Consider the following 27372-nt stretch of genomic DNA (forward strand, 5'->3'; position numbering starts at 1 on the left):
CAAGGTATCATGCCTTGTAGTTGTAGCCTGAGGCTTGCTGAGGCTGTTTACAATTGGAATAACTGCTGCACAGCAGACTAGATAGCAGAGGTGTTTGCTTTTGGTGTTTGAGGACTTCTAAATATAGCGAAGATGTTATCTACCAACTACTAGAGTGGTTATGATTAAAATGTCAATACTTGTTATATTTTCTACAATTAAAATAGCTCTTACTTTCTTTTCTGGTGACTGTTCTGCAAATGGCCATCATTTAGGCAATATTTAATTTTAATTTTTTTAATTATGTAACTATTTTCACAACACAGTGACTCATTAGTGTTGCATTTATGATACTAATGTAGGGAGCTCTTACTGAATAACTTGCACATTTGCTTTAAGCAAGCTGCCACATTGAGTTTTGCTAGTGTCACATACTCAGTTCACTTCATGCACCATTTTGAACTTATCCTTTGTTTTAATTTAGGGCTATTAGCATCTCCCCAGTCAGCACCTGGAAATTTAGACACTGGGAAAAGTGATGTTAAAGGTACTGGAACAGGAGGAAGCAGAGAAAACAGCACGGTTGATTTTAGTAAGGTAAATAACATTAAATACTTTAATGTTTAGCATAAAATAACTATGTAACAAAAATGTGTTGGTTTTAACTGCTCTCTTAGTTCCAGCTAAGACACATATATGTATGCATCTGTATGAGTGTGCACAAGACATGTAACTTTAAGACATAACTTGTATGTACAAGTCTCGGAATATGACATAGGCTAAATCTGTCAAACATTTTGAAACTCTTCCCTGTGGGACTGAACATACTGTTTCATTTGATCTTTTCAGTATTTTGGTAACTTACAGAGTGCAGCCATTGTACTTTCTGATGCAGAGGGAGATACTTTTAGATCTGCTACAAAGACTCTTCTTACTAAAACAATTTTGTAGAACTGACTTTTTTTTTTTTGCAAAGAGTGCCTTTGAAGGTGATTTGCTTTGTATATTTTATCAGTTTGCTGTACGAGAGTTATTGTACATCTTAATCATTAGGAGCGTATAACATTACTTTCTGAAGGAAATCTTGTGTAATACTGTAAAACCTTTATATTTCTTTCATAATTTAAATTTACTGGGCAAGTTCCATTATGGCTTTTTACTATATAACTCAGTCTGTAGTGTTATTTGTACTGTGAAACACTGTATGAAAATTGGTTTACCAAGATAAATAATTATGTTTAAGGAAAGCTAACTTACACTGTAGTTCTTATCTAATCATGGCAGGTGCCATTTATTCCTGCTCCTCTGTCACAGTTTTTATGTTTTTGCTTGGCCTGTCCTTCTGTACACCTGCCTTGTCTCCTGTTGGGCAGGAGTCAGCCTCCTGGCACTGTAGTTGTGGCACACTTGGTGTGGGACTCAAGAGGCCATCTGTAAGTTCTCTAGATAGCAATGTAACTGGTGCTTTTGTGTGTGTGTGTGTGAACACAGAGTTCATGTGCTGTACCATTTTTCTAATGCTCTTCTGTAATTATATACAGAAATGAAAGTTAATATTTTCATCCATCATTCTTTATGAATGAAAACATGAACATACAAATTATTTTCCAAAATTATTACATATTTCATATCACTTGTATTAATTTGATGTTACATATTACACAGCTGTGAAATAACTAATTGTATTCGAGAAACCATGTGTAATTACATGAACTCTCCTTAGTTAATTGTGCGTAGATTTTGTTATGTCCTATCATGGAATGTTGGTCATGATAAATAATATTAGAAAGGTGGTTATGCAGTTTGGAGTCTTCTAGAATATAGAAAGTGGTAATAATTCTAACTTTTAGAAAATAGTTTGTTATTAGTTAGCTGTCTGGCTGATGTTTTCTACATGTGTTTGTGTTTTCTATACTGTGGGATATTTAATTTGCTTTTTTATTTTCCTTTGTAGCATAAATATCGAGTAAATACTGATAAACTTATGTTACACAATTTCTGCTAACAAATGTAAGGGAATAAACATCTGTTTCATCTTTGTATGAATAGGTTGATATGAACTTCATGAGGAAAATTCCTTCAGGAGCAGAAGCGTCAAATGTGTTAGTGGGAGAAGTAGATTTTTTAGAAAGACCTATTATTGCTTTTGTGAGGCTCTCCCCTGCTGTGCTTCTCTCAGGTCTCACAGAGGTTCCAGTTCCTACAAGGTAAATACATGCCTGGAAAGTCTGGCTTTACTTATACAATAAGATAATAATATTTAAGATCTCAAATAGTTGTAAATTTTAGATATACTCTATTACGGTCAAGAAATGTACTCTGTATATGAATAACCTAGATGGTGGAAGAACTTCACTTTTATTATATGCCGAAATCTAGATGATTGCCACTGGGGTAACCAGTCTGCAGCTAATACATTGAATGGGTTTTCAATCTGCAATATGCCATCCAGCCTGGTACACCCACCCCCAAGACCCCAAAATCATGGGTCTTGTCAGTATAGTGTGGGTGTATTTACCACAGATGATCAAAATGTCAAAATGCAGGTCCTGTGATGCAGATAGCAAATCATTTTATCAGTCATCATGGAGGATGCTTCATTTTCTGTGCCCATTGATGTATTGGGCTGTTGTGTGGTGTTTGGCATAAATTTTTACATGTACTTTTTTTGTGGTTTTCTTAAATGTTTCAACATGAAAGTGCTTTTTACCTTTGTAATTTTCAGTTTATACACTCTAATGAAAGGCAATAATAATCTTCACAGTGTTCTTATAAATAGAAGTGAGAATTTTCAGAGAGTAGTTGATGTTAGTGCTCACAACGTTTCTTGGGAAACAAAAAAATTTCTGCATACAGATTATTGTATTAATGTATCTAAAATTGTCTTGTGCTAAATTGAATTTTCAGAATGGTGTAGACTAGCAGATTTGGAATAGCGTAATTGATTCTGAAGATGCAATCTCAGTTTCAGTTAGGGTAGTCAACTTGCAAAGGGAAAATAACATTGAGCTTTTTGTACTGTGAGGTGAAAGAAGGCACTACTGTTTTCAAATGTGTTGTACTTAAGAACTTCATTTTCATGGAGTATAGGAAGAAGGTTGTAAAAAGAATGGCTGAGGTTCATTCTTTGGTTTCTGTCCTTCTGAATTGATAAGATACTACTCCTGTTCACATTAAAGCGTGATAACTCTTACTGTGATTGGAAATGGAGACTGTCTGTGAACGCACACTGTGACGCACCCCCAGATTGGATTCTCTTCCCAAAATGTCACTTTTACTTTCTTAGGTGTTCAAAATGTAGGTTCCCTTCCTTTCCATTGACACAGGACCAGGATACGCTCATATGAGTACATCCAGTATGTTGCTTGAAGTGTATCTGTGCATCTGCTGTGTGATGTACCCAGTCACTGCAAGCAGAGGGGTTTAACCCTGTGAAGAGGTCATTGTCAGGGAGGCTAGAATAGGCCACAAAGCTCTTAGGCCCTCACTGAGGGGTCTTTGCCAGTGGGAATGTCAGGAAGCCTTATAATCTGGAGGAAATATTCATTGAGCTGTAGCCTGTGGATTTCTACTACCTTTATGGCAGTATAAAAAGTTGAAAAATTAGGCTTAATTAAGAAGATTTCAGAGTAATTTTGATTCAGGATTTGAGTTCCTTCCGGTAATGACTTTGAGGCGAGTCTTTTCTTAGGTCTTGCAACAGTCTTTAAGATCTGAAATGGTGAAGAGGATATTTTTACTTCACCACTGAATTTTCTTTAAACATTTGTTTGAAAGAACCCTCTGAATTTATTCAAATGAGTCAGCCGCATTCATTTTGATTGCTTTCTCCACAGGTTTTTGTTTTTGTTGCTGGGACCAGCAGGAAAAGCTCCGCAGTACCATGAAATTGGAAGATCAATAGCAACACTTATGACAGATGATGTAAGTGATGTATTTTAAACACTTGTAGTTAAAGAAGTCTAGAATAATGTATTTACAGACTGTTTTCAATAAATGTAATCTGGAGTGACAGATCAAAGAAAAAAGCCAAAACCTAACTAGCTAAATGAAGTACTGTAAACTTATTTCTAGATAACGGTAAATTAACTTTTCCCCTTGTCTTTCTTGAAGAAATCCTAAATGTATTTCTGAGAAAATACTTTAGCTTTGTATTAAATTAGGAAATAGAACTATTAAATAGAACTGTGTTTGATATGAATCACTGTATGTCGAAAACAATACAGCAAACTGCGTAAATGTTCAGGACACAAAGTTTAAGAATCCGTGCAGTTGAGCCATCACAGGTACTTTTTTTATCAAAGTGAGATCAAATAATTGAAGTTAGAGTTTGTCTAGGCATTTGAAGTCATATGCTTAGAGCCCTGGTGGACTGTTTCAAAGAGCACAGGGGAGTCAGGAGTTTTTAAGACTGTCGTCATCTTACTGAACAAAATTAGGATGTTTTAATTCTGACTTTGCATTGAGCGCCACCTACTGAATTGCCAATAATTATTAGGGTTATCTAGCAGGAATTGTAATATTTCTTTACTCCAGAACAATTTAAAGTTTGAAAATGTAAACCAGAAATTGGTCATTTTACAATTGGGCAGCTAGTCTGTGAACACAGTATTTGTTCAGTGCAAGAAGCGAATATTAAATGCTTTAGTTGCAGCTTCTGATTTTTGAGGTAGGCTGTTCTTTAGTAGTACTGAAGATCATTGAAATAGAAAAATATGAATTATTCAGTAGTCTAAAAAGACCTAAATAGTCTTAAAAGATCTAATTTACAATTAGAAGAATTAATGGTTAGCTCTTTGAGAAAAACGGTTCAGGTTTCAAATGTACAGAAGCAATTTAGGATCATCTTCTGCAAACAGTTTTTGTGTGTGTTTTTTTTTTTAACAGCAAAATAGCATCTTGGGATTCAGGGATTTTTTTTTTTTTTAATACTACCCATTTGTCAATTCAGAGTTTGTGTTTCAGTAGTCTGTAAAATGTTTTTTTTCTTTTTGAGTAGTAGGAGGATTGCTTTCATGTGCTTTTTAAGAAGCCTTTTAAAATTAAGGTAGAGGTATACAAATGAAGTTCTTAACCTTCAAACCAAAACACAAGTTTTTGTTATTTAAAGTATTTTTTTCCTGATTTAGCACAGCATAGTGGTACAGTGGCTGTAGGGCAGAATTATTCAGACAATAGTACATGAACTTGATTAACTGAATATTGAAGATTAACTTTTTAATTACTTGTAGAAATAAGCTCAATATTCCTTTTGAGTTTGAAGGCATAACCTCCTTATTTTATGTCCCATAGGGATGTGCATACAGGTAGTTCTTAATGCAAAAGTATGCAAGTAAAGTAAAAGACTCAGTTTTGAGGGCCTTTTTAAAAATAATGCAGTGTTCCTTGTAATCGGTTCCTCTTTCAAAAAAATGAAATAAAAATGAACGGTGGGTGCTTTCTTCTTGTAGGTTTTCCATGATGTTGCCTATAAAGCAAAAGACCGAAATGATTTGTTATCAGGAATTGATGAATTTTTAGACCAAGTGACAGTCCTGCCTCCAGGAGAATGGGATCCATCTATACGAATTGAGCCACCAAAAAGTGTTCCTTCCCAGGTAAAAGAAGAAGTCCAATAGAGAGATCCTATGGTTTTTACTTTGAAAATGCCATTTCCAAATGCAAGTAAATTGTGTAGTGAGTATAAACTTTAATAAAGCATCAGGAAATCCTTCCACATTCTTTTGGAAGAAAAAGTGGATTGTCTGTCTAGTTATTTAAAAAAAAAAAGTGTTAATCAGTTTTCTGATATGCTTTTAGGTAAATTGTATTTACTATATTTCCTTTTGTAATACTGAAATGAATTCATGTGACATCTAGGAGAGTTGGACCAGAACTTTACCTAAGTTCATATTACACGTTCTATTAGTAATCTAACAATGATCGGCAAGAATATTGTAATTCTTATAAAAAATTTTATTTGCATACAACATTGAAATGTTTTAATGTATATTGGCTTGCATATAATGTTCACAGAATGTATATGAAACAGATAAAAATGGATCATATCACTCAGTTGTGACACAAGCTGAGAATGAGAGCAAGGGGAAGGCTAAACCTAAGAGGGACTCTGATTTCTTCCCTTTCTCCCTCCTTAAAACTGAGAGGAATTCCTGCTCCTAGGATCAAAAGTAGGGGGAAGAGATCAGTGTTCTTGGTTCAGAAGATTGACATTGGTGTTCAGTCCCGAATCCTGTGGTGGTTTGGGGGAGTGGGTGGAAGGGAAGAGGTGGCAGCAGTGCAGTTTATTCATTAATAGACTGAGGCCACCACTTGTTTCTGAAGTAAGCAGGGCTTGGGGGGTTTTTGGAAGGCAAACTCAGTGAGAAATTTGAGGCGCTGGTGAGCAGCTTGCTCAACAGAGGAATGACTTCTCATTTATACTTCAGCTAAATACTGCGTGTGTCATGAAGTGAGGTCAGTTTATGTTAGAAGCTAGAGGCTTCTGTTCTGGCAATGATTGAGAAAAAAGATAATCTAAAAGTTTCTAGGCCTCATGGTTGAGCCTCTACTGCATCTTGAAAAGGTAGGCTTTGTTTCATCATGTCTCAGGGGCATATTTCTTGTAGAAAGAGAGAAGATTAAGACTCTTGTGCAAGGTACTAATAAGATTTTTTTGGGGACTGTTGTATAGTTCTAGTCATCTGTACTCAACAAAAGATTAATTTGGCAAATGGAGGACTGCTGATAAGCTGGGAATATAAAAAGGTTTGGAAGGTATAGAGTCTCTGCACACTGACTTTGAATTATACTTTTTAGTGTAAAGGCAGTCTCAAAATATGATTTTTTTTTTTTCCCTTCCTTTTTTCTGTAGGAGAAAAGGAAGGTACCTCAATTTCCAAATGGATCTACTCCTACAGGAGAGACTCTCAAAGAAGAAGGCCATCATGCCGGACCTGAACTTGAGAGAACTGGAAGGTGTGTTCACTTCCCTAAATACTAGCTACCATAAAGAAATAAAAGTGATAAATCTTCACAGTTTTTTAATGTTGACAATTGAACATAAAAAATAATGGTATAAGTGTCAGAGCGCATCCTTTTTCCTTGTCAAGTGTTGGATTCTTGCCTGTAAATTCCAGTCTGCTTAAAGCATTTTCAAGCCTGTGGCAATGTTTCTCAACACATTTGTGAAGGATTTCATATAAGATGCTGCCTAATTTAACTAACTGACTTTTAAGAGTTGGGTTTTAATTTTTAATTGTCAAGAGCATGCGGTTATCGTAATTATAGCAGGTATATACAATTTTCAGTATTGGGCTAGGTACTAAAAATTTCCATTAATGCAAATCTGTTTTGTTAAACATATACAAAATGGAACAACAAGGAATATAAAGTGGTGAAAAATACTTTGGTATTGGTTAGGTTTCAGTTTTGTTTAGGTTTCTTTTAGATCTGAAATAAAATTGTAGGAATTTCTTTCAGTTAGGCTGCGTTGTTGTTCTATGTTAATTCTGAAATACTTGCCAAAAAAGACTGCAACATTGGAAATACCTGGTTAAGATTAAGCCTTAATATCTCATATGAGAGAGTAGAGATTAAATCAACTGAGAAATTCTGGCAAATAAGTACAATGTTTTTATCCCCAAAATGATAAACTTCCAAATGAAGTGCATCTTCTGTATACCTTTGCAAGGAGGACTTTACAACATTTGTGTTGATTTTTACCATTTTGGCTTTGTACTTACTCTTTGCCTTTTTGCAGACAGTACGTAGAGCTGAGAATTTCATTTCTGCCCACAGAATTCTCTCTAGATGATACTATTGTTTTTCTTAGGCATGGAATGTTTGGTGTTTTTTTTTAATAATACAAAATAAAATCAATTTTTTTGTAGGTGCAAATTTAACCTAGAAAATTTTTTTGAAACTGCAAGAAGCTTTTTAACTTCTTGCTAATAACTTACCCTGTTAAACTGACTTACATATGTATGGTTTTCTATTTCCATTTGTAGAATATCTCTGTACTCCAGATAAAACACTGTTAAAAATGATAGACCTAAATTTATTTATAAACCTAACCATGTTTATATAGAGAATTTGAATCAAAAAGCTACAGCTGCTTATTGAGTAGTAATAATTGAAATGTATCAATGCAGTGGTCTTGGTTGAGCATTAGCATATTTTTTCTGTTCCTTGTTTTGAGTATCATAAGACAGATTGTGAGTGAAAACATTATTCAGGTAAAATTGTTTGCAAAGATATTTTTTCAGTATCTAGCCCATATACAAAAATACCTAGCCAGCTTTTAAAAATGTAAATTAACTGCTTGATTATATTTGGAATACTACTGAATTAGAATGGATAAGATTCTCGTTTACATTTTAAACTGTTATGCTTTAATCTGGATTATGAATTAGCTAATTTGTGCTGGCAATAGGCACTGGCAGTCATGTGTAGCCCATAGTTTTGAACTAGCTAGAATCCTTTAGTGTACAGTTTGACGAGTTTCATCTCACCTATTTAGGCTTTTTGGTGGTTTGATACTTGACATCCAAAGGAAAGCACCTTTTTTCTTGAGTGACTTCAAGGATGCATTAAGCCTGCAGTGCCTGGCCTCGATTCTTTTCCTATACTGTGCCTGTATGTCTCCTGTAATCACTTTTGGAGGGCTCCTGGGAGAAGCTACACAAGGCAGAATAGTGAGTACAAAGAATGGTAGCGGCCAGGCTTTTAGACCTTCAGAGGCAAGTCACTGTGTGCATTTGTCTCATTTATTTATACTTGTATTTGAAGAATTTACCCACAGCACTTGATTAGCCTGCCCCAAAGCAGATCTTCCCCAAAAGGTAATTGCTGTGGAAAATGTGGGGAACCCATGTGAACAGGAGAAGATGCACAGTGGAGGTAAAAAATGTTTATCCTGCCTTATTGGATGAATGGCTTCATGAATTGAGAAAGGGCTTGCATTGCCTTCTTTTTGGCTACTTACAAATAATGAATAGCAGTAAAGGTGCACCATCCCACTAGGCCTACTTTAGGCAAAGTCAGAGGCTCAAGGTGGATAGCCAAGAACATGTACTGGCCTTGAGTAGTAGGCCTATGAGGATGTTAATGCCTGCAGTGTATGAGTAGCAGTCATTTGTGTATTTAAGTAACAGACAGGATATATATATGCTTTCACTGATGATATGTTGTTAACAATAAAAGAAAGTGGCTAAGGTTTATGAGCAGAAAATACTCTTCATTGTAAACGACTTGATTATACACCATACAGTACGAAATTTTGTTAGTGTTATGTTGATAGTAGATAACACCAGCACCTTTTTAACCAAAACACCATTGCACTTTGGGTTTTGGAGCAGGGAAACAATACTTAACATCAGCAATGTTAATAACTCAGTGTTTGTGACAATTGGCTTCTGGGTAAACTGCTTTGAAGTGTATTTTCTGGTTTTAAATCTACCATGAAGAAACAAGGCTCTGCCCTTCTGGGGGAGGGAAGGATGTATTCAGACATGTCCTTTACAAATGTTAAGAGTCTGGTAAAGCTTATGATGCTGTAAAATTCTTCTTGATACTTAGATCAAGTTTTTAGGCTTGTACTATATTAAAATTTAGTTAACTATCTCTTAAGTAATACCGTTGACTGAGATTTTTGTGTATTGATGTAGCACTTCAAGCTGATAGCAAATACAGAAATAGATTATATCTCTTCTGTGTGCTGTTTTTGCCACTCTAAATGTAGGAATGGTTATCAAAATGTTGATGTAATTTTTGAATGTACGTCATGTATAATTATGAAAATATGCTCCTTTTAAAGCTTGATTCTTAAACACGTTCTTTCTTTTAGCTATCTGGGATTGTTTGCGGGTTTGTTCCTGCCTTCAGATACTTGGTGTGCATCATTGAATATAAAATTTAGTTACTGCACACACTTGTTCAAGCACAGTAGCTGACATTGTAAGGTACACAGTTTGTGTTTGAAACTTTCCCTCACATTTCCCAGAGGTCATCACCTCCACAATACTCCTGTCCCTGCCACCCTGATTGGGAGCCCCAAGGTTAATGCATTGACTAACCAAAAGCACTAATTCAAAGGTAATAGAACAAGAGACTGGAATTATACATATTTTTTTTTCTAATGTAATGAACAAAGGACTCATGTTTTCATTTTTAATAGCTCCAGTTCAGCAAACCATTTTGCCCAATTTTAGATGCTTTCCTGAACTGGAGCTTAATTTTGCATAGGCTTGCATAATAGCAAAATAGCAAACACTTAACAATTCCACCAGGAACCCTTTAATCTGTAATCCGTGACTTCTTATAGTTCTAAATGATGTAGCTAACTATTTTCAAGTAACTTAAATATCATTTTAGGATCTAAAAAGTCCTGTCCCTCTCTCTTGAGGTGCATTGTAACTTAGTTTTAGCAGAAAATGTTACAGTAAAACGTTTAATCCAAGAGCTGAAGTAGGTATCTTACGTCAATGAAAAGAAATGCATTACCAGGTGGGACATTGGTTTACTGCTCATCTATTTTTGGTGTCATATATACATAAACCAATATTGTTTAGTAATTTCTCCTGCACCTCCACCTGTCAGTTTTTTCTTTTGTAATGCTTGGTTGACTGATGCAGGTTTGATACGGCACACCGTATCATGTTTTGGTCCAGGTATGTTGCAGTATATATATCGATTTTCGTTAGAGACAGATAATTCTTTCAGTAAACTACATGTTAAGTAACCTTTTTTTTAATTTGTAGTAATTGTTGGTATGTTTTTCCTCCATAGCAAGCAGGACTAGTAACTTGTTCTCATGGTTTTCGATGGCTTTATGTTTTTCAGGAGTGACGTTTTCAAAATCTTTTGTCGATAGTATTGTTACCGCAAAACTGTGTTAAGTTATTCTTGTCTCAAACATCAGTATTAATTGCAATGTTTTTACATCTTGTCTTGTTTCTAAGTTAATGCATCTTAAAACTGTATTTATGCAGATGTGATGCTAAACGCTAACCTGAAAGACAGCATAGTTACAGCAGTTTCTTTTCCCCAAACAGAGTGCAATAGAGTCTCTCTTTGGAGCCTCATTAACTGGGATTGCCTATTCTCTCTTTGCTGGGCAACCTCTAACTATTTTGGGGAGCACCGGACCAGTTCTAGTATTTGAAAAAATATTATTTAAATTTTGCAGGTAAGTGGTGTTTGTATTAGCTTGATGTACTTTCTAACTTTGTAGCCTGTTAGAATAACTGTAATTGGAAGCAGATGTGTGTTAAAAATGGATGTCCATGAAGATGTAAATGCAGTGGCAAGAGACTGAGAGCTGTATGTGGTTTGGCAAAGCTGTGAGGCACTGATGAGCCTTAATGAGAAAATCGGTGGTAAGAAGTTATGTGTGGAGATGTTCGCTTTCATTCTGCAGGGGTAAAGAGGGATTGCTCTGCCCTCTAGGAATAAGCATCTAGGTAGTTCTGGAAAGATCATCCCCATGATACTTCACAAGCTAGGTAGTTGCACCCTCAATCCTAGAAACACCTTGATGTGTTGCTTTGGTTTGGTGGAAGTTGAGACAGGAAAGTTTCTGATTCCTTCAGAAGTAACCATCAAGGATGAGAGAAGTGGTGAATTCCTAGAGAGCTCAGCCTCAGTATCTGTTTTCAAATAGAATATAGTATAGGTGACTTTTGGCTCAGTTAATACTTTGGTTTCTTTCTTCACACAGGGATTATCATCTTTCCTACCTCTCCTTGCGAACTAGCATTGGTCTGTGGACTGCATTTTTATGCATAGTGCTTGTAGCCACAGATGCCAGCAGCCTTGTGTGTTACATCACTCGATTTACTGAGGAAGCTTTTGCAGCGCTTATATGCATCATATTTATATATGAGGCATTGGAAAAGCTTTTTCATTTGGGAGAAGTGTATGCCTTCAATATGCACAATGATTTGGATAAACTGACTTTATATTCGTAAGTATGAAGTTTCTCTCTGTTAGTAAAATACATAGGGAAAATGTTTATAGTATAGAGACATACCATTTATTAAACTGCATGGAGTGCCTCTCTCTGGAAGCCTGCGAGGAATGCTGGGGATGGTACGGGCATGAGAAACCTCAGAAAAATTCTATTCAAGATGCTGTGGAATTGAATTTTCTCTGTTAGCTATGGGTGGTTGGAAGGGATGAGGGGCTGTGACAATGCCTGCTTTAACTGCAGCTTTATGAAAGGACAGGCTGGAGATTAAAGGTCAGAACAAGAGTTCTGCCTTGCCATCTCTAGAAATCATGATAGTTTACCTCACCTGAGTGAGGAATATTCCAGGTAGCTGAGGCTTGGAAAACTTATGCAACTTTCACGTGCTGTGAATGGGGAGTGAACCTCTTTAAACAGTTGCTTTCTACCGTGATTATGGGGAATACTTGACTTTTAAAACATTATTTTTTGAGAGAGAGGAGAGTAATAGAAAATACAATACACCCATGTTTTCTTTTCTTTCCTAAGTAGAACTGTTTAGTTCTGTTCATCACAGTAACTAGCAGTAAAACTATCAATACAAAAATAACTTCATTTCATTTAAGGAATGCAATAAGCAAGCTATTTAGGTATCTCTTTTTTACATTTCATTTATTTCTGTGGCGGTTGGATATTGCTGCATGTGGTGGGTTGACCTTGGCTGGACGCCAGGTGCCCACCAGGCTGCTCTATCATTCCCCTCCTCAGGTGGACAGGGGGAGAAAAATACGATGGAAGGCTCGATACGATGGGTTGAGGTAAGGACAGGGAGGGATCACTCTGCAATTACCATCACAAGCAAAACAGACTTGACTTGGGGAAATTAATTTATTACCAATCAAATCAGAGTAGGATAAAGAGAACTAAAGCCCAAACCTTAAAACACCTTCCCTGCCACTTCTTCCTGGGTTCAGCTTCACTTCTGATTTCTCTACCTCTTCCCTCCGAGTGGTGCAGGGGGTGGGGAATAGGGGCTGCAGTCAGTCCATCACACATTGTTTTTGCTGCTACTTCTTCCTCGCACTCTTGCCCTGCTCCAGTGTGGGGTCCCTCCCATGGGAGACAGTCCTCCACAAACTTCTCTAATGTGGGTCCTTCCCACAGGCTGCAGTTCTTCACAAACTGCTCCGGCCTGGGTCCCTTCCACAGGGTGCTGTCCTTCAGGAACAGACTTGTCCAGCATCAGGAACAGACTGCTCCAGCATGGGTCCCCCACAGGGTCACAAGTCCTGCCAGCAACCCTGCTGGAGCCTGCGTGGGCTCCTCTCTCCACGGGGCCACAGGTCCTGCCAGGAGCCTGCTTCAGCGTGGGCTTCCCACTGGCTCACAATTTCCTTTGGGCATCCACCTGCTCTGGTGTGGGGTCCTCCCTGGGCTGCAGGTGGAGATCTGCTCCAGTGCGGAGCTCCGTGGGCTGCAACGGGACAGCCTGCCTCACCATGGTCTTCATCACAGACTGCAGGGGAATCTCTGCTCCTACGGATGGAGCACCCCCTCCCCTCCTTCTGCACTGACCTTCGTCTGCAGAGTTGTTGCTCTTACATATTCTCACCCCTCTCTCCATCTGCAATTGCTGTTGTGCATTTCCTGCCCCCCCCTTCTTAACTGTTACCCCAGAGATGCTGCCACCATTGCTGATGGGCTCAGCCTTGGCCCGCAGCGGGTCCATTTTGGAGCCGGCTGGCACTGGCTCTATCAGACGTGAAGGAAGCTTCTGGCAGCTTCTCACAGAAGCCGCCCCTGCAGCCCCTCTGTTACCAAAAGCTTGCCACATAAACCCAGTACACTACCTTTTGGTGTGCAGCTGTACCACTTCTGAATTAAGAGTTTGCTTATACAGTGAAATTAGCGTTGATTGCTTTTTATATCATGTGTCTTGACACTCTGTATTTTTTACTTTTTGATGATATGCTTAAATGCTGCTTTACCTTTTGATGCTTAGTGTGGAGTTTCCAAGCTTATGATATAGTTTCATGAAATATGATGAATTGAGTTACCAGAGCACGCCTGCCAGGAGGAGGAGATCCTGCTAGCTGTTGTTGAGAGAAACTGCTCATTTCACATAGCTTAAATCAAATCAAAAGCAAAGCTATTCTTTGATTCATCAACCACACACAATTAACTGTCAATCGGTGATGCATACATTCAGGATCAGTATCAGTAGTACAGCAAATAAACCACAATGCGAGACACTTAAGGAACACTAGTAACAACCAACACATTTATAAATTGTCTTCTATTACTAATCCCCAAAAGTTCTAATCATGCCCACGCCAACATTTGCCCTTCAGCCTCAGACATGTGGGTTACAGTCACACACCGTCTTTGAGGAGCATAGGTTTCTCTGCTAGTGCTCCCCTCAGTGCTCCACATTCCCCATGTTGGAAATGTGCATCCTTATTATTTGTACCTGTGTGGTTCTCTACAGTCTGCTAAGTCACACGCGGGTGAGGGAGCTCCCTAGGAGGTCATGTCCATCCATACACCTGAGGTGGGAGTCCCTGCTTGTCGCACCCTGCAGTCAGTCCCTAGTTTGGAGGGCGGACTACTCCCCGTCCTGCTGGGCAGCTGCTCTGCCTGGCTGCAGCAGAGATCACGATGCACACAAGGTGACTTCTGGCAGTGTCAAACTGGGTTTTGACTATTTTGTTTCCACTCCAAGGTGTCTCCTCACTTCTACAAACATTCATGCTTCTTTGGTACTTACTTTCAGGATGATTCCACCCTCCCAAGTCTTTCTGTAGTTCCTTTATTACTGTTTAATCCAACTGATGGTAGTCATCTTCCTCTTCAAAGTGATCAGTTTTCGGTAAACATCCTCTCAGAATGCTTATTGTATTCCATTCACACATTGTATTTATACCCACCTTCCTGTCTTAACAGCTGTTAAGACCAGGCCGTGTTGCCAGCAGTGGGCCATGGGAGCACGCTCACTTCCTAACTTCCCCCTTTCTCCGGGCTGCTCATCCTTCTGTTTCAGCGGCTCTGGGCTCTCACTGGACTCCTGTGTGAGCATGTTAAATTCGCTAATCCAGCAGAAACTGTTCTGTAGGTCTGTAAATCTTCTGACCTTTGCCACTTGATTGCGTTTTGCTGTGCTAGCATAGGCAGGCCATGAGGGTGAGGAGAGGAAGGTGTGACACTTCCTTGGTTCAGCTCTGTGAGGTGTCACACGTGTCTTTCAGGACGTGCCACAGACTTCAGCTTTGGTTTGTCCTATATTTTTTTTTCTGTCACAAAGCTGTAGGAGATCTAGCCTTTTCCAGTTGCCTTTTTTCGTGGTGGGTTTTTTTTTGGTTTTGTTTTTTTTTTTTTGTATGTTGCTGTTCCCCCAATGGGAAAGAGGATGCACAACTCGCATCTTCAGCTAAGTGAGCCAGAAGATGATCTCAAACACTTCTACATTCTGTTTTTTCTTTCTCTTCCTGGATTTCCACTTATCTACTTGGTGGCATCATTTAAGTTCATTGCATTTGTTGAGAAATTTGTCTGTCAGTCTTCCTTCGGCATGCTTGTTCACGTTACTGCCTGTCAGCTAAAGATGCTTTCTTTTTTGTCTCATCATACTTATTGTTGCAATTCCTTTCTCTTCTGACAATTCCTAAGTTACTCTGTTTGCAACTACCTTATAGGAATTGCAGCTTTCCAATTGTCTTGTGTTTCCTTTTGCTGTTACTTCAGGATTCAGTAATCGAAAGAAAGTATGCTTACTTTTTTTTTTAAGTTCCCTAAACGTTGTGGTTTGCAAATCTATAGTCTTTTTGCCCATGTACATTTAGTGTTTTTTTCCTTCTTTACCTTCACACTGTCAGGATGCAAGTTTGCCCTTCCATGGTTCGTTTTTTGTTTTTTTTCAGTATCTTGATGAATCTCAAAGTGAAAGACTTATTTCTTGTTTATTATCTGTTTCTCCCCTTCTGCATAAATGTTTACATGTTAAGCTTACAGATTGGTGTATAGCTTTATTTGAAAACATCCTCTTAAATCAATATTCAATGTATTGTGTCTTTTCCTGTACTTATGAGTACGTCTGTCAAACTGTCTGACAGAAAGAGTTCTGCAGTCCAAGTTTGCAAACCACTGCAGTAGAGAGGGGCACTCTTACTTGTTCAAAAAGGTATTAATGCATGTATGCAGTTGCATTAAATCTGAGCAGTTTATGCATTTGTATCTTCAGTTAGCCCACTACATACTCAAAAATGGTGTCTTAATTCAGGGTGACCAGTTTTGGTCATATATATATACACACACACACATATATATATATATATATAAAAAATATAGTCAGAAGGCATCCCAAATGCAAGATAAATGACTAATGCTGCCAAAATTTTAGAAAATACTTGGAAACGTGAGGCTAATGACATGTCTGGTTTGAAAAGGAGTTGCTGAAACTGTCATCTGTACCATTTTTTCAAATGAAATGTCTCCAATAGCTGTTTTCTCTTATGTTGGTGTACAGTAGGACTAATTGAAGCTTGAATCACTGTGGGATGTTACGCTGTATAGAAATCTAAAAACGTTAATTTGTACACAGTAATAGAAAACTATTTGTACCAAGTTAGTCCAGTTATGTAGATATCTTCAGAAATAACACAGCATGTGTTAGTATAGGGTTACTAGAAGGTGGTATCATTTGGATTTTTATCTTCATCTTTTTATTCACAATATGTAGAAGTCTGCATATATTATCTAATTAATTCTATTTTTCAGGTGTCATTCTGTTTAAAAGCTAGCAGATCAATCATATAGTTAAGTCAACATCTTGCTTTTAATGCTTTAAAATACATAGTTTGGGGGTTTTTTTTGTCCAATGTGTTAAACCTCCTGAGCAGTTGCTTCTTTGTTCATTTCCCCATCCCCCAATAATCCTAGTTCATGTCATGTAAGGAGGAGTCTCGTACTCTGCTTCTTTCATAGAAGGTTGGGCTAAAGTCTGGTTTAAACTCTTCAGGATTTTTTAAATTACTGCAAATAGCTGTATTTTGGCCCATACGGGTTAAAAGTATGTGAATTATTTTTTCTTCCCTTCAGATGTGTGTGTTCTGAGCCTGAGAAACCCAGCAATGAAACTTTGCAGGAGTGGAGAAGTATGAATAAGTCTGTGGAAAATATAGCATGGAGTAACCTTACAGTTTCTGTGAGTATCTAAAAGCTATGTGTGTGTGTATATATATATATGTGTGTGTGTGTGTACATATCAAAAAGAGATACCCACACCATACCAGTCTTGCTTAATGGGCTTTCCATGTGTGTGTGCCTAGCTGTTCACACTGAAAGTAAAAGGTGTTTTGCACAGCAAAAATGTTATGAAAAACCTCAGTGCTTTACTTGAGTTTTAGCTGTAGTGTTTTCTGTGTACCACCAATGGCTCCTAGTCTACCATAATCACCTAGGATGGCACCTTCCCTTGAACTTAGCTTTTGTATTTATTTTATATTTATTATTTTATATACCTTTTCATTCTCTTACTTAGTATGTTCAGTCTTTAGAGAAACAGAACAGATCTAGAATTTGGTCATGTTTAAAATCAAAGTAGATTGTTAATGGAGATAATTTTTGTCATAAGTTAAACTTTCAATAAATTAGCCTGTTTAAAGACTAGGTTGTGGCAGTGCTGCTTCCAACTGTTTACTGACTTGTTATTTCCTTGTACTCCATGTGTCTACTTTAATTCTTTGCATTGCGTTTTAGTGAGCCTTTTGCATAGGGATTGTCTGACTTTGCTTTCTTTTTTATTGAAATTAATAATTCATGATGCTTTTCTACTTCACTAGAAATCTTTTCTCTTACAGTTGGGTTAATCTCATTTTGTAACATTTTTTTTTCCTTAACTGTATTGGGACAAAAGAAAGTCCAGACTAAGGATGTGGAAGAAATGATGATGATCTCTCTCTTTTTTTATATATTTGTTTTTCTTTTTGTGTGTTTGTCAGTTTGAACGTTGATGTTGCATAGTCTGCTTTTCCTGGGCTTAGCCCTCAGTCTGTCTTTATGCATTCAGTCTTGCGATGCTTTGAGAAATAGAACAGAAATGAGGTGAATGTAAAGAAGTTGTTTCTTCTTGGGCACCTCCCAGCATTTTGTCATCCTGAAATAATCAGTGATGGATACTGTGACTCTTCTGGAACAGACAGCACACATTTTTGGCATTTCAGGATGAGGTAGTTGTGAAGGAAAGAACCCCCTTTTTGTGCCTGTGAAAGTTCTCAGATGTGTTTTGTATTGAAAGGCTACAAGTTAGGTTGAAACTACTAAATTAATAAAACAAATTTAAGGAGTTTTTCTCTTTGCAGGAATGTTTAGAATTTCATGGTGTGTTTCGTGGATCAGCTTGTGGCCATCGTGGACCATACATTCCAGATGTTCTCTTCTGGTCTGTCATATTATTCTTTACAACATTTTTCCTCTCCTCTTTCCTTAAGCAATTCAAGACCAAACGCTATTTCCCAACTAAGGTAATTCTCATTAGAGACTATTGTTATCTTGTGATAAATACATCAGTACAACTTAATGGAGTTGAATTTTTACATTTTTCTTCAGAACCTTTTATTAAGATATTTCTCTAAGAAAAAAAAAAAAAAAAACCAAAACCAGAAAATTAGCTAGTAATTCTGAAAATGAGGACGTAAGAGCAAATAAACTGGCTGCTGAAAATTCAATGCTTATTCTCTACTTTCCTATCATTACAACAAGATGTTCTAAACATTAGAAGACCTAAGCAGTCTGTTTCCCCATATTAATGGGTATTGTCAGGTATCATTTGGAGGGATAATATTGCTGCTGTTTTCTTCACCTAGCTGTACAGAACAGTTGATTGCTTTCCTCAAACTGCTGATGTATGAAGGGTTCTGAGTGGTTCCTCAGGGGATTATTATTTCTAATAGAGGTTAATACAATGATTATCCTTGGACTGATTTACACAACTGACTTCTGATAGGAAAAATAAAGTGGTTAGATCGTCTCTAAACCTCAGTTCATCCCTACAATGTATTCCTAATGTTTAATAAAGTCACCTTTGATAACTTGAATCTGTTGCAAATTATCTCCCTCCTATTTATTAAAACATCAAATGTATGAATATTGATTTCAGAACGATTCAGTGATGTTATTGAATTAAGCTAACAACAAACTAGCTGTGATGGCCTGGTCTCCCAGTAGTGTTGAGAGGACAGGAAGATGAGGAAGGAGTTATTTTAAGTAATTTGCTGCTTGCAGTAGATCATTTTAAATGAGGTAATTGGATGAACAGTTGTACAGAATACTTAACCTTCTGCAACTTCAGAAGGTAAGCAGGCAGGCAGCTTAAATTTTAAAATAAAAAGAGAAAATATATATGATGTTCAGTGGTGGGGGTAGTATAATGTAAATAGACTTCACTATTCATAAGTGAGACAGTTGTTTTTCTATACATACAAATTACAATAATGGAAAGGAAAGAGTTAACACAAGTCTTTTCTTTATAGGTGCGTTCTACCATCAGTGACTTTGCAGTATTTCTGACCATAGTTATCATGGTTTTGATTGACTATCTTGTAGGAGTACCTTCTCCTAAGCTTCACGTTCCAGAGAAATTTGAAGTAAGAAATAAAATCTTATAAAAAACCTAACTTTTTAAATGCTTGCAGTTTCATAGACAGTAGAACAATGGAATTGTATAGAAACATAAATTTTACTTTTTTACTTACAGTGTAGTTGAAGAAGTAATCTCCCTTTTCTGTTTTGGATGTATGTCTCCTCTGACAGAAAAGACTATGCTTTATGCTATAATATCACTGAAAAGAAATGTTCTTTTGTGCAAATGTGCAGAAATGAAGGAATGGAATGAATCTGTTTCCATATAAATGTCACATTCATGTCTAACAGCCAAATCAGTCTTTTGGTCAAAGCCATTGGGGAAAAAAATCTAAACATGTATTTAAGACACTGTTGATCTGTTTATTGCAGCTGTCTGTAGCAATAAAATCTGCATTTTATCTTAGTTGTTTAATTCTTATTGTTGATGTTTGTTTTTTCAGCCCACCCGAAAAGACCGAGGATGGTTCATAGATCCTCTTGGAAGCAATCCTTGGTGGACCCTCTTGATAGCTGCTGTTCCTGCTTTACTCTGTACCATTCTTATTTTCATGGATCAACAAATAACAGCTGTTATTATAAACAGGAAGGAGCATAAGCTGAAGGTAAAAGTCAGTTTCACAAAACTCTAATGTTGTGCAAGTTGTTTATTTTAAATCAGGTTCATTCTGTAAGTCTGTGAAACATTACCAAGAGCCTAAATAAATGTGTGTGTTGACTAATAAAGAACAAATGTAATTTTGTAGACACTCTCAAAGTATCTAACTTTTTTGTAGCTATCTGTTGTTTACCAGCTAAGTTATAAATATGATATCATAGAAATAGAAAGTTTATAAAATTATTTGTTTGTTTAATTTTACAGAAAGGCTGTGGTTATCATCTTGATCTGCTCATGGTTGGTGTTATGTTGGGGATATGTTCTATCATGGGCTTACCATGGTTTGTTGCTGCAACTGTCCTGTCTATAAGTCATGTTAATAGCCTGAAAGTTGAATCTGAATGCTCAGCACCAGGAGAGCAACCAAAGTTTTTGGGAATCCGGGAGCAGCGAGTGACAGGATTGATGATTTTTGTCCTGATGGGGCTGTCAGTGTTCATGACGTCTGTGTTAAAGGTAAAAGACAAATTTTCCAAAATATTTGTATTTTTGTTGTGCTTTTGATATTGATATTGTAATTTAGCATTTCATAATGTTAGAAAGTTTTATTACGTTAAGTAAAATATGCCTGGACTCACTTTCAAATTGCATTTTTAACAACAGCTGTTAGTTGAATAGAAGCGATGGGGGGAGATGTAAGAAAATGAAATCTGAGCAAGCTAGAAATGTAGTGAGTAGTGAAGAAGGCAGCCTTTGTCCATGTTACCTGATTTTCTCGCCAGCTGTTTTTTAGTTGCTTGAGTCTGTTACCTAAAATAGCTCTTCTGTAGTTTCTGTGTGAGTGCATAAATGGAGAGAGAAAAGGAGTGTGATAAAGATACAAAGTTACTTGAGCAAAGTAATATAATATAGCAGAAGAAACAGAAACATCTGATTTAAAAAGTGATCATCAGAAGTGACATTGTTGACTTCTCATTCTTCTCTTCAGCTAATTAAACTTCCTTTGATGTTTAGAGTGTTAAGATTATCTTACACATCATCATGATGTGATAGAGATTTTGCAGGTCCTGTTGTGGCCTCAGTTTATATTTTGTCTCTTAATTTATATCCATAGTGCCCTTCTGAAGATTTTATTGGAAGAAAACCAATCGGTTGGTTGCCTTTTTGCTCAGATTTGAGTAAAATCTGTTCAACTTCTGCTTTGTTGTTTCAAATCCAGTGGTTAAAAGGAGAAATGAAAAAATGGTCTTTTTGTTGCCAAAATAGCAGATATGGCATAAATTGCATAATTGCTAGTACCGTTAAAGAACTTTATAAAAGTCTGTTTAAAGATATATGACAAGTCATTTCACAAAAATGTAGCTTTCAACAGCTGTTCAGCTTTAGACAATGGGAAGGAATAAACCTATGAACACACAGCTATAGATCTCTGGTTGGAAAGCTACTGAGAGCTCAGCTGTATAATGCAAATGATTAGAATTGGAATGAGAAATATTGAAATAGTTGTATTGTTGCTCAGAAGCAAAAGATAAAGGTGCCAATTGCTGAAGCTAGATGTTTACCCCATGTTTTAACAGCTAATTTTAAATTTTTTTTAATGGAAGGAAGAATAACGGGAATGGAATTACTACTATTTGCTCTTTATGAAATGTTTTTCTTTTTCAATGTGAATGGCTGTTACTGTTCAAAAGAAGGAAGGAGAACAAAGCCTTGCAGCTGTAGGTTGCTGTGCTTTTTTTCCATGTATGGATTTATTCTGATTTAATGCAGTAGAAGTTAACATAAATTAAGTACTAGCATGTCAAATTATACAGCTTACAGTGAAGACACTAACTTTATATATGTGTGTGTGTGTGGGGGTTTTATATATATAGAGACAGACTCACATGCAGTAATGAATCCCTAAGACATACATTTATTCCACACTATTTAAGTTTCAGTAAAGACTTTTGTTCAGGCTTGATAGCAGCAGTTTTTATTAAGATTTTGAATTGTATCTTGGCTGTCCTTTATTCAGGAGTTTCATGAATTCAGGAGCAAAGGAAGCTTTGCTTGCTTTGTGTAGGCTACAGAGGTTTGATGCAAGTGCCACTGAAATCATTGGACAACTCCATTATCTTAGTAAGCGTAAAGCTGATCTTCTTATTGGAGCAAAATTTAGCCCTGAATAATTAGCAGATTTTCATAGCTCAGTAGGTATGATGGGTTTTTTGTTTTGCCTGCTTCAGAAATGTAAGACTAGAAATGTAAGATCCCTTCAGAAATGTAAGACTAGTGATGAAAACTTCATATGGCAATTTCAAGAAGTTGGTAATCTCAGTACAGTTCCTATCAGATAGCAACATAAAGCAATATACTTAGCATTAATAGAAATCTGGGTTGCAACCTAAAATTGAATGAACGGGCAGTCAAGACTGAACTACTTTTTTACTCCTGGTGATAGTCTTGTTAGCTCTAGATTTTTTTGCTGCTCAATGATGCACGTATTTTCTCTATAAATAAAGAACGTCAGCTTCTACAGATTTCACTTAAGTAAAATATAAAGTAAAAAATAACTTGGTCCATGTCTTTCACTAATATGGACTGCTATGTTATGCCATGTTGATTGCACAAGTAACTGTGTGGGTGCTTTTTTCCTCCTCAGTTTATTCCAATGCCAGTTTTGTATGGTGTCTTTCTTTACATGGGAGTATCTTCATTAAAAGGCATTCAGGTAAAGTCTGATTTTAATGAGCAATGTGCTTTTGTTTATCACTAAATGAAAAGGAAACTGTTACATGTTACTTTATGTAGGCATCAATAAAGTTATCCCATATTGTCCAGATAGTATGTAGAATAATTTCCTGAGTTTCATGTTCAGATATTTGCTCTTAACCATGTTGTACCTTCACTTCTCAGTTCTTTTGCATTTATTCTTTCAGTAGCGTAGCTGAGCAAATTTTCTGAAATTTCTGAAATTTTGTAGCAGTAATGAGAGGCAAGGGAAAAAACCCCAACAAAACAGCCTCCAGCCCCACCCTCTCAAATGATCAGTGCCCTTCATTAGTATTTTATTTGGGATTAACTTATGTTTCTGCAGTCCCCTAAAAATGTTTATTTCCTGCCGGAGGGAAAGAAAATAATTAACTGCAGGATGATTTTATTTTTCAATGCAGTTTTTTGACCGTATAAAACTCTTTGGAATGCCTGCCAAACATCAACCTGACCTGATTTATCTACGTTATGTGCCACTCTGGAAGGTCCATATCTTTACAGTTGTTCAGCTCACTTGTCTAGTTCTGTTGTGGGTGATTAAAGCCTCAGCAGCTGCTGTTGTTTTCCCTATGATGGTAAGTTATCTGTTTTAAAAGTTAATAATTTTCCAAGAGTATGTGCGTCATCCAGGATCCCTTCAGAACGTATTTGCTGCTGTAAGAAAGAAGGGAATAGGAAAGAAACAAAAGAACCTGTAGTACAAGTTGTTCACTTTTGAAACACAAGGACTTTTAATTTCTTGAAAACAAGCAATTGAGTTGTGAATAGCTATTGAAAGTGGAAATTAATTAAGTTTGTGGTAAGATGAAACTAGTACTAGAAAAAAGGGCTTCAGTTAAAGATTCTGAATGTACTGAAAGTGTGTGTGCATTTTTGTTCATTTAAATAGCTTAATATAAATGATTCTATTTCTGGTTCCCTTAAGGTTTTAGCGTTAGTGTTCATTCGCAAGCTCATGGATTTATGTTTCACCAAAAGAGAGCTTAGCTGGCTTGATGACCTTATGCCAGAAAGTAAAAAGAAGAAAGAAGATGACAAAAAGAAAAAACAAAAAGCAGTAAGTGTGAAAACAATCAAACTAAGTATGTTGTCAAATACTAGAAAATACTCAGTGAGATTTAAAAGAATTTTAAGTGGCCTGAGCATATGACCATTCTTTACTAATGAGATTTAATGCTAGAGGAGCTCTTACTGGCAATCAAGTTAAGAAAAAGTCACTGTTTCGATGATGCTATTATGAACTATGACTCTTATTTGTGATTAAAATTAGCAAGGAAAGTGGAAAGAAGCAGTTTTTAGCACAAAATGCTGTTTTCTTTGTCTTTCATCAGGTTAGAAGGTGAGTGTTGATGGGAAAGAAAAGCAGTGGAGTAGGGATCTTGACCCTGCTTGAATTAATCACAAAACTCTTCATCATATCAGGGACATTTTGCTTTTGTGTGTTTGTAGAACTGTAGTTAAAACCAACTGCTAGTTACCATTAATGTACTAATATAGCTTGTAGAACTTCTCCATAAATGTCTTCCCTAACTGTATACCAGCTAGCTGAACTCCTTACAAAACATGTAACACCCTCCTTCCTCACTCCCCCCTACTTGATAAAACACTTCTAAGAAAAAAAGGTCTTAAACTGAATCTCCTGCATTCAACTCCAGTACCTACAGAAGAATGCCCTTTAGCCCTCAGAAAATTAACTGTCAGCATGAGATACTTCTTTGATTTCTGCTGTATGAGTAATTTTATAAACTTTTTACTTGGAATTTACAGGAAGCGGAGAGAATGCTTCAGACAGGGGACAGTGAAAGTGTGCACCTTGCGTATGGAGAAGCGAATTTGGGTTTTCCTGTAAAAACCCTAAAATACAGGTATAATGAAATGGTGGTCTTTTAAGAGGTTTTGTATCATGTGCTGTAACTTGCTTTATATTAAGTTGGTCATGTATGAGTTGAATTAATTTTTTTTTCCCAAGCTTGTAACTCATCCATGACTAGGAAGTATGAAGATATATCTCATGGTGCTATAGTAGCATTTTTATGTTGCATTGTTCTTTAAAACTGCCTCTTAATTATAAATTTACATGACCATCTTGAACAGATCAGATGACTCAATTTCGACCAGCTGTACTCAAGGTGAAGAAGCTTCCTTGGTCAGTTTTCATGGAATACTTGTGTGTTACTGTGCATGAAATACTGAGTATTAAGCAACTAATAGCATCAGTTGAGCCGTGTGTTTACCAGCTACTTGGATTTTTCAGAAGAAGTCTAAGTGTGCAGTTCTTTGATGGTTTATTTAAGTGAGGGCTAAAGTCTGTTATTTCTGTGATATTTACTGGCAGCCATTTTTATTTTAAAAGGTCATTTTCTGAAAGTAAATGTGAGGACAGGGTTACCAGTTCTCTTCTAGAGAAGGAAGTGCTGGAATTTCACTGATGGAAAGTTCCTTCAGCACTGGAAGGTGTTTTTTCTCAGTATGTATCTCCCTTACTGGGGATGTATTCAGCTTTAGTTGTCATGTATTCTACAACTGTTCAACACACCTGGAAGATGTTACAGATAAATACCTTGCCAGTTTTTTTACCTCTTTAGTACTAAGGGTTCATAGGTTAAAAATGGGCTTTCCTATGGATCTAGGGTAGCGTCAGGTCTACCCTGATCTGAGTTGGGAACAGGCAGGTTTTTGGATTAGACCCCTATTCCTGCTAAGCAGGCTTAGTCAGACTTTAGCAACTCAAACGAAAATGCTAAAGCTTTTTTAAAAAACATTTGAGTTGGTAATTCGTCTCACAGTATAACTATGATTTCATCAATGTGTGCATGTGTGTTCACTGTATATTTCACTGTCTTGCATCTTGTGGGGATTCCTGAGGAAAAATGTGTTTGAAAGATTTCTGTGCAATTTGAAGAAATCTTACAGATGCCATGGGGTAGATTCTGAAGTTTAAGTATGGAACAGAACAGAAAACATATCTACAGACAATACTTAAGTCTGTTGTACTTACAAATATGTGGATGGCAAAGAGGGAAATAGGTTTTGAAAGTTTACCATTTGCGAGGGTGAACTTTTATTCTGCAAGACTTGTGGTGGCAAAAAAAAACCTTGAAAAACATCTAATAAGGCTCTGTGGGAAAAAAATAACTTGAAACCTGCCTAGATATTGTGACTTCTAGATTTTTTTTTTTTTTTACTAGTTTTAAATCTCAGGTGAGTTACCAGTTTCAAAATTTTATTAACATCTGCTCTTTTGCCTTTGATTATTTCCTGGAAACAACTTAAAATAATTCTGATTTACGAAAATCTTAGCAGGATAGCATGATTAATTTCATTATTTCTGAGCATGTGGAATAATTTCCTGAAGTTAGAGGTAATGTAGAAATGAGGTATCTCTCAAATACTTTCAATGTCTTAGTGGTATCTGTGTGAAAAACTGTTTTAAGATCCTATGTGATTAAGGCAGCGCCAGTGAGTTAAATTTTCAAATTTTTGTTGAAATACCTTTATAAGAGATGAAGTCAACTTGTGGCTGTGTAAATATTGAAAGAAGGCACAACTGATGTAAATTATGAGTGACAATAAGTATAATGCTGTTGCAAGATATTGAATACTAACCAGAAAGTATGTTTGTTCTTTAGCATTGATCCCTCAATTGTAAACATATCAGACGAAATGGCCAAAACCGCACAGTGGAAGGCTCTTGCCATGAGTACTGAGAATGCCAAAGTAACCAGAGCTAACCTGAGGTAGCTATAATTACTCACACATTTTCTAACTATGGTCTTGTGTTTTACCAGCTGATAGCTGTACTTGTATTTCTTGAAGTTTATCTCAAAAAAATTGGCATACGTGGTTCTTAAATCTGCATTGATTTTTTTACTTTTGAGGAACTTGAATTTGAACTTAATCTTTGTTTTTTACTCTGAAGTGAAACAATTTCTATAAGGAATTCAAATTGTTTTATTAAATGTATTATTACAATTTTAAAGTTAATCTTTATTTTCTTAATACAATTGTATGCTACTCTGATGGGCTTAGGGTTTCTAAAAGCTTTGCTAGAGTGTATATGAGCATGGGAACTGTTTGATCCTGAACATTACAAATGCCATGGGGAATAAAAGGTAAGTCCAGCACTTCCATTGTTGCTTTATGCTTCCCTAGGATCTGCCCCCTGTTTTTGTGGGTGGATTGGTTGCTTTGTTTGTCTTTCTCCAGATCATTTTTAAACTCTAAAAATTAAACCTGGCTCAAATATTATCTTCACTGGGTAGGAAGTAGACTTGAATGAAGTACTAGACAGATTTGGAGTCCTCGGTGCTATGAAGACTTCCTGTAAGCTGACATGCCTCTTCCGTGTTGGCCAGGAGCTTCCTTGTCAGTGAGCCCCCCATCAAACAAGAAAGTCTGTGTGCAATGAATCATTCTGCTATTCTGTCCTAGTTTCTTCGCTGTCTTGCTGAATCTATCAAGGGGAGCAAACCAAATCCTG

General features: G+C 36.7%; 1 protein-coding gene across 1 annotated transcript; it reads left to right on the top strand.

Annotated features, from left to right (window-relative positions):
* Positions 1–426: 426 nt before the first annotated feature.
* Positions 427–26629, top strand: SLC4A7 (solute carrier family 4, sodium bicarbonate cotransporter, member 7; the record flags this gene model as incomplete). Its single annotated transcript, XM_010293526.1, has 18 exons — positions 427–576; positions 2029–2186; positions 3816–3903; positions 5430–5576; positions 6833–6936; positions 8480–8654; positions 11013–11146; positions 11678–11923; positions 17000–17105; positions 18262–18423; positions 19432–19545; positions 19984–20145; positions 20403–20654; positions 22783–22851; positions 23294–23467; positions 23818–23949; positions 24660–24757; positions 26522–26629. Coding segments are annotated over exons 1-18 (2579 nt in total), but the record flags the coding sequence as incomplete, so codon positions are not given.
* Between the last annotated feature and the right edge of the window lie 743 nt (positions 26630–27372).

This window comes from Phaethon lepturus, unplaced genomic scaffold, assembly GCF_000687285.1.
Source record: "Phaethon lepturus isolate BGI_N335 unplaced genomic scaffold, ASM68728v1 scaffold17668, whole genome shotgun sequence".
NCBI lineage: Eukaryota > Metazoa > Chordata > Aves > Phaethontiformes > Phaethontidae > Phaethon > Phaethon lepturus.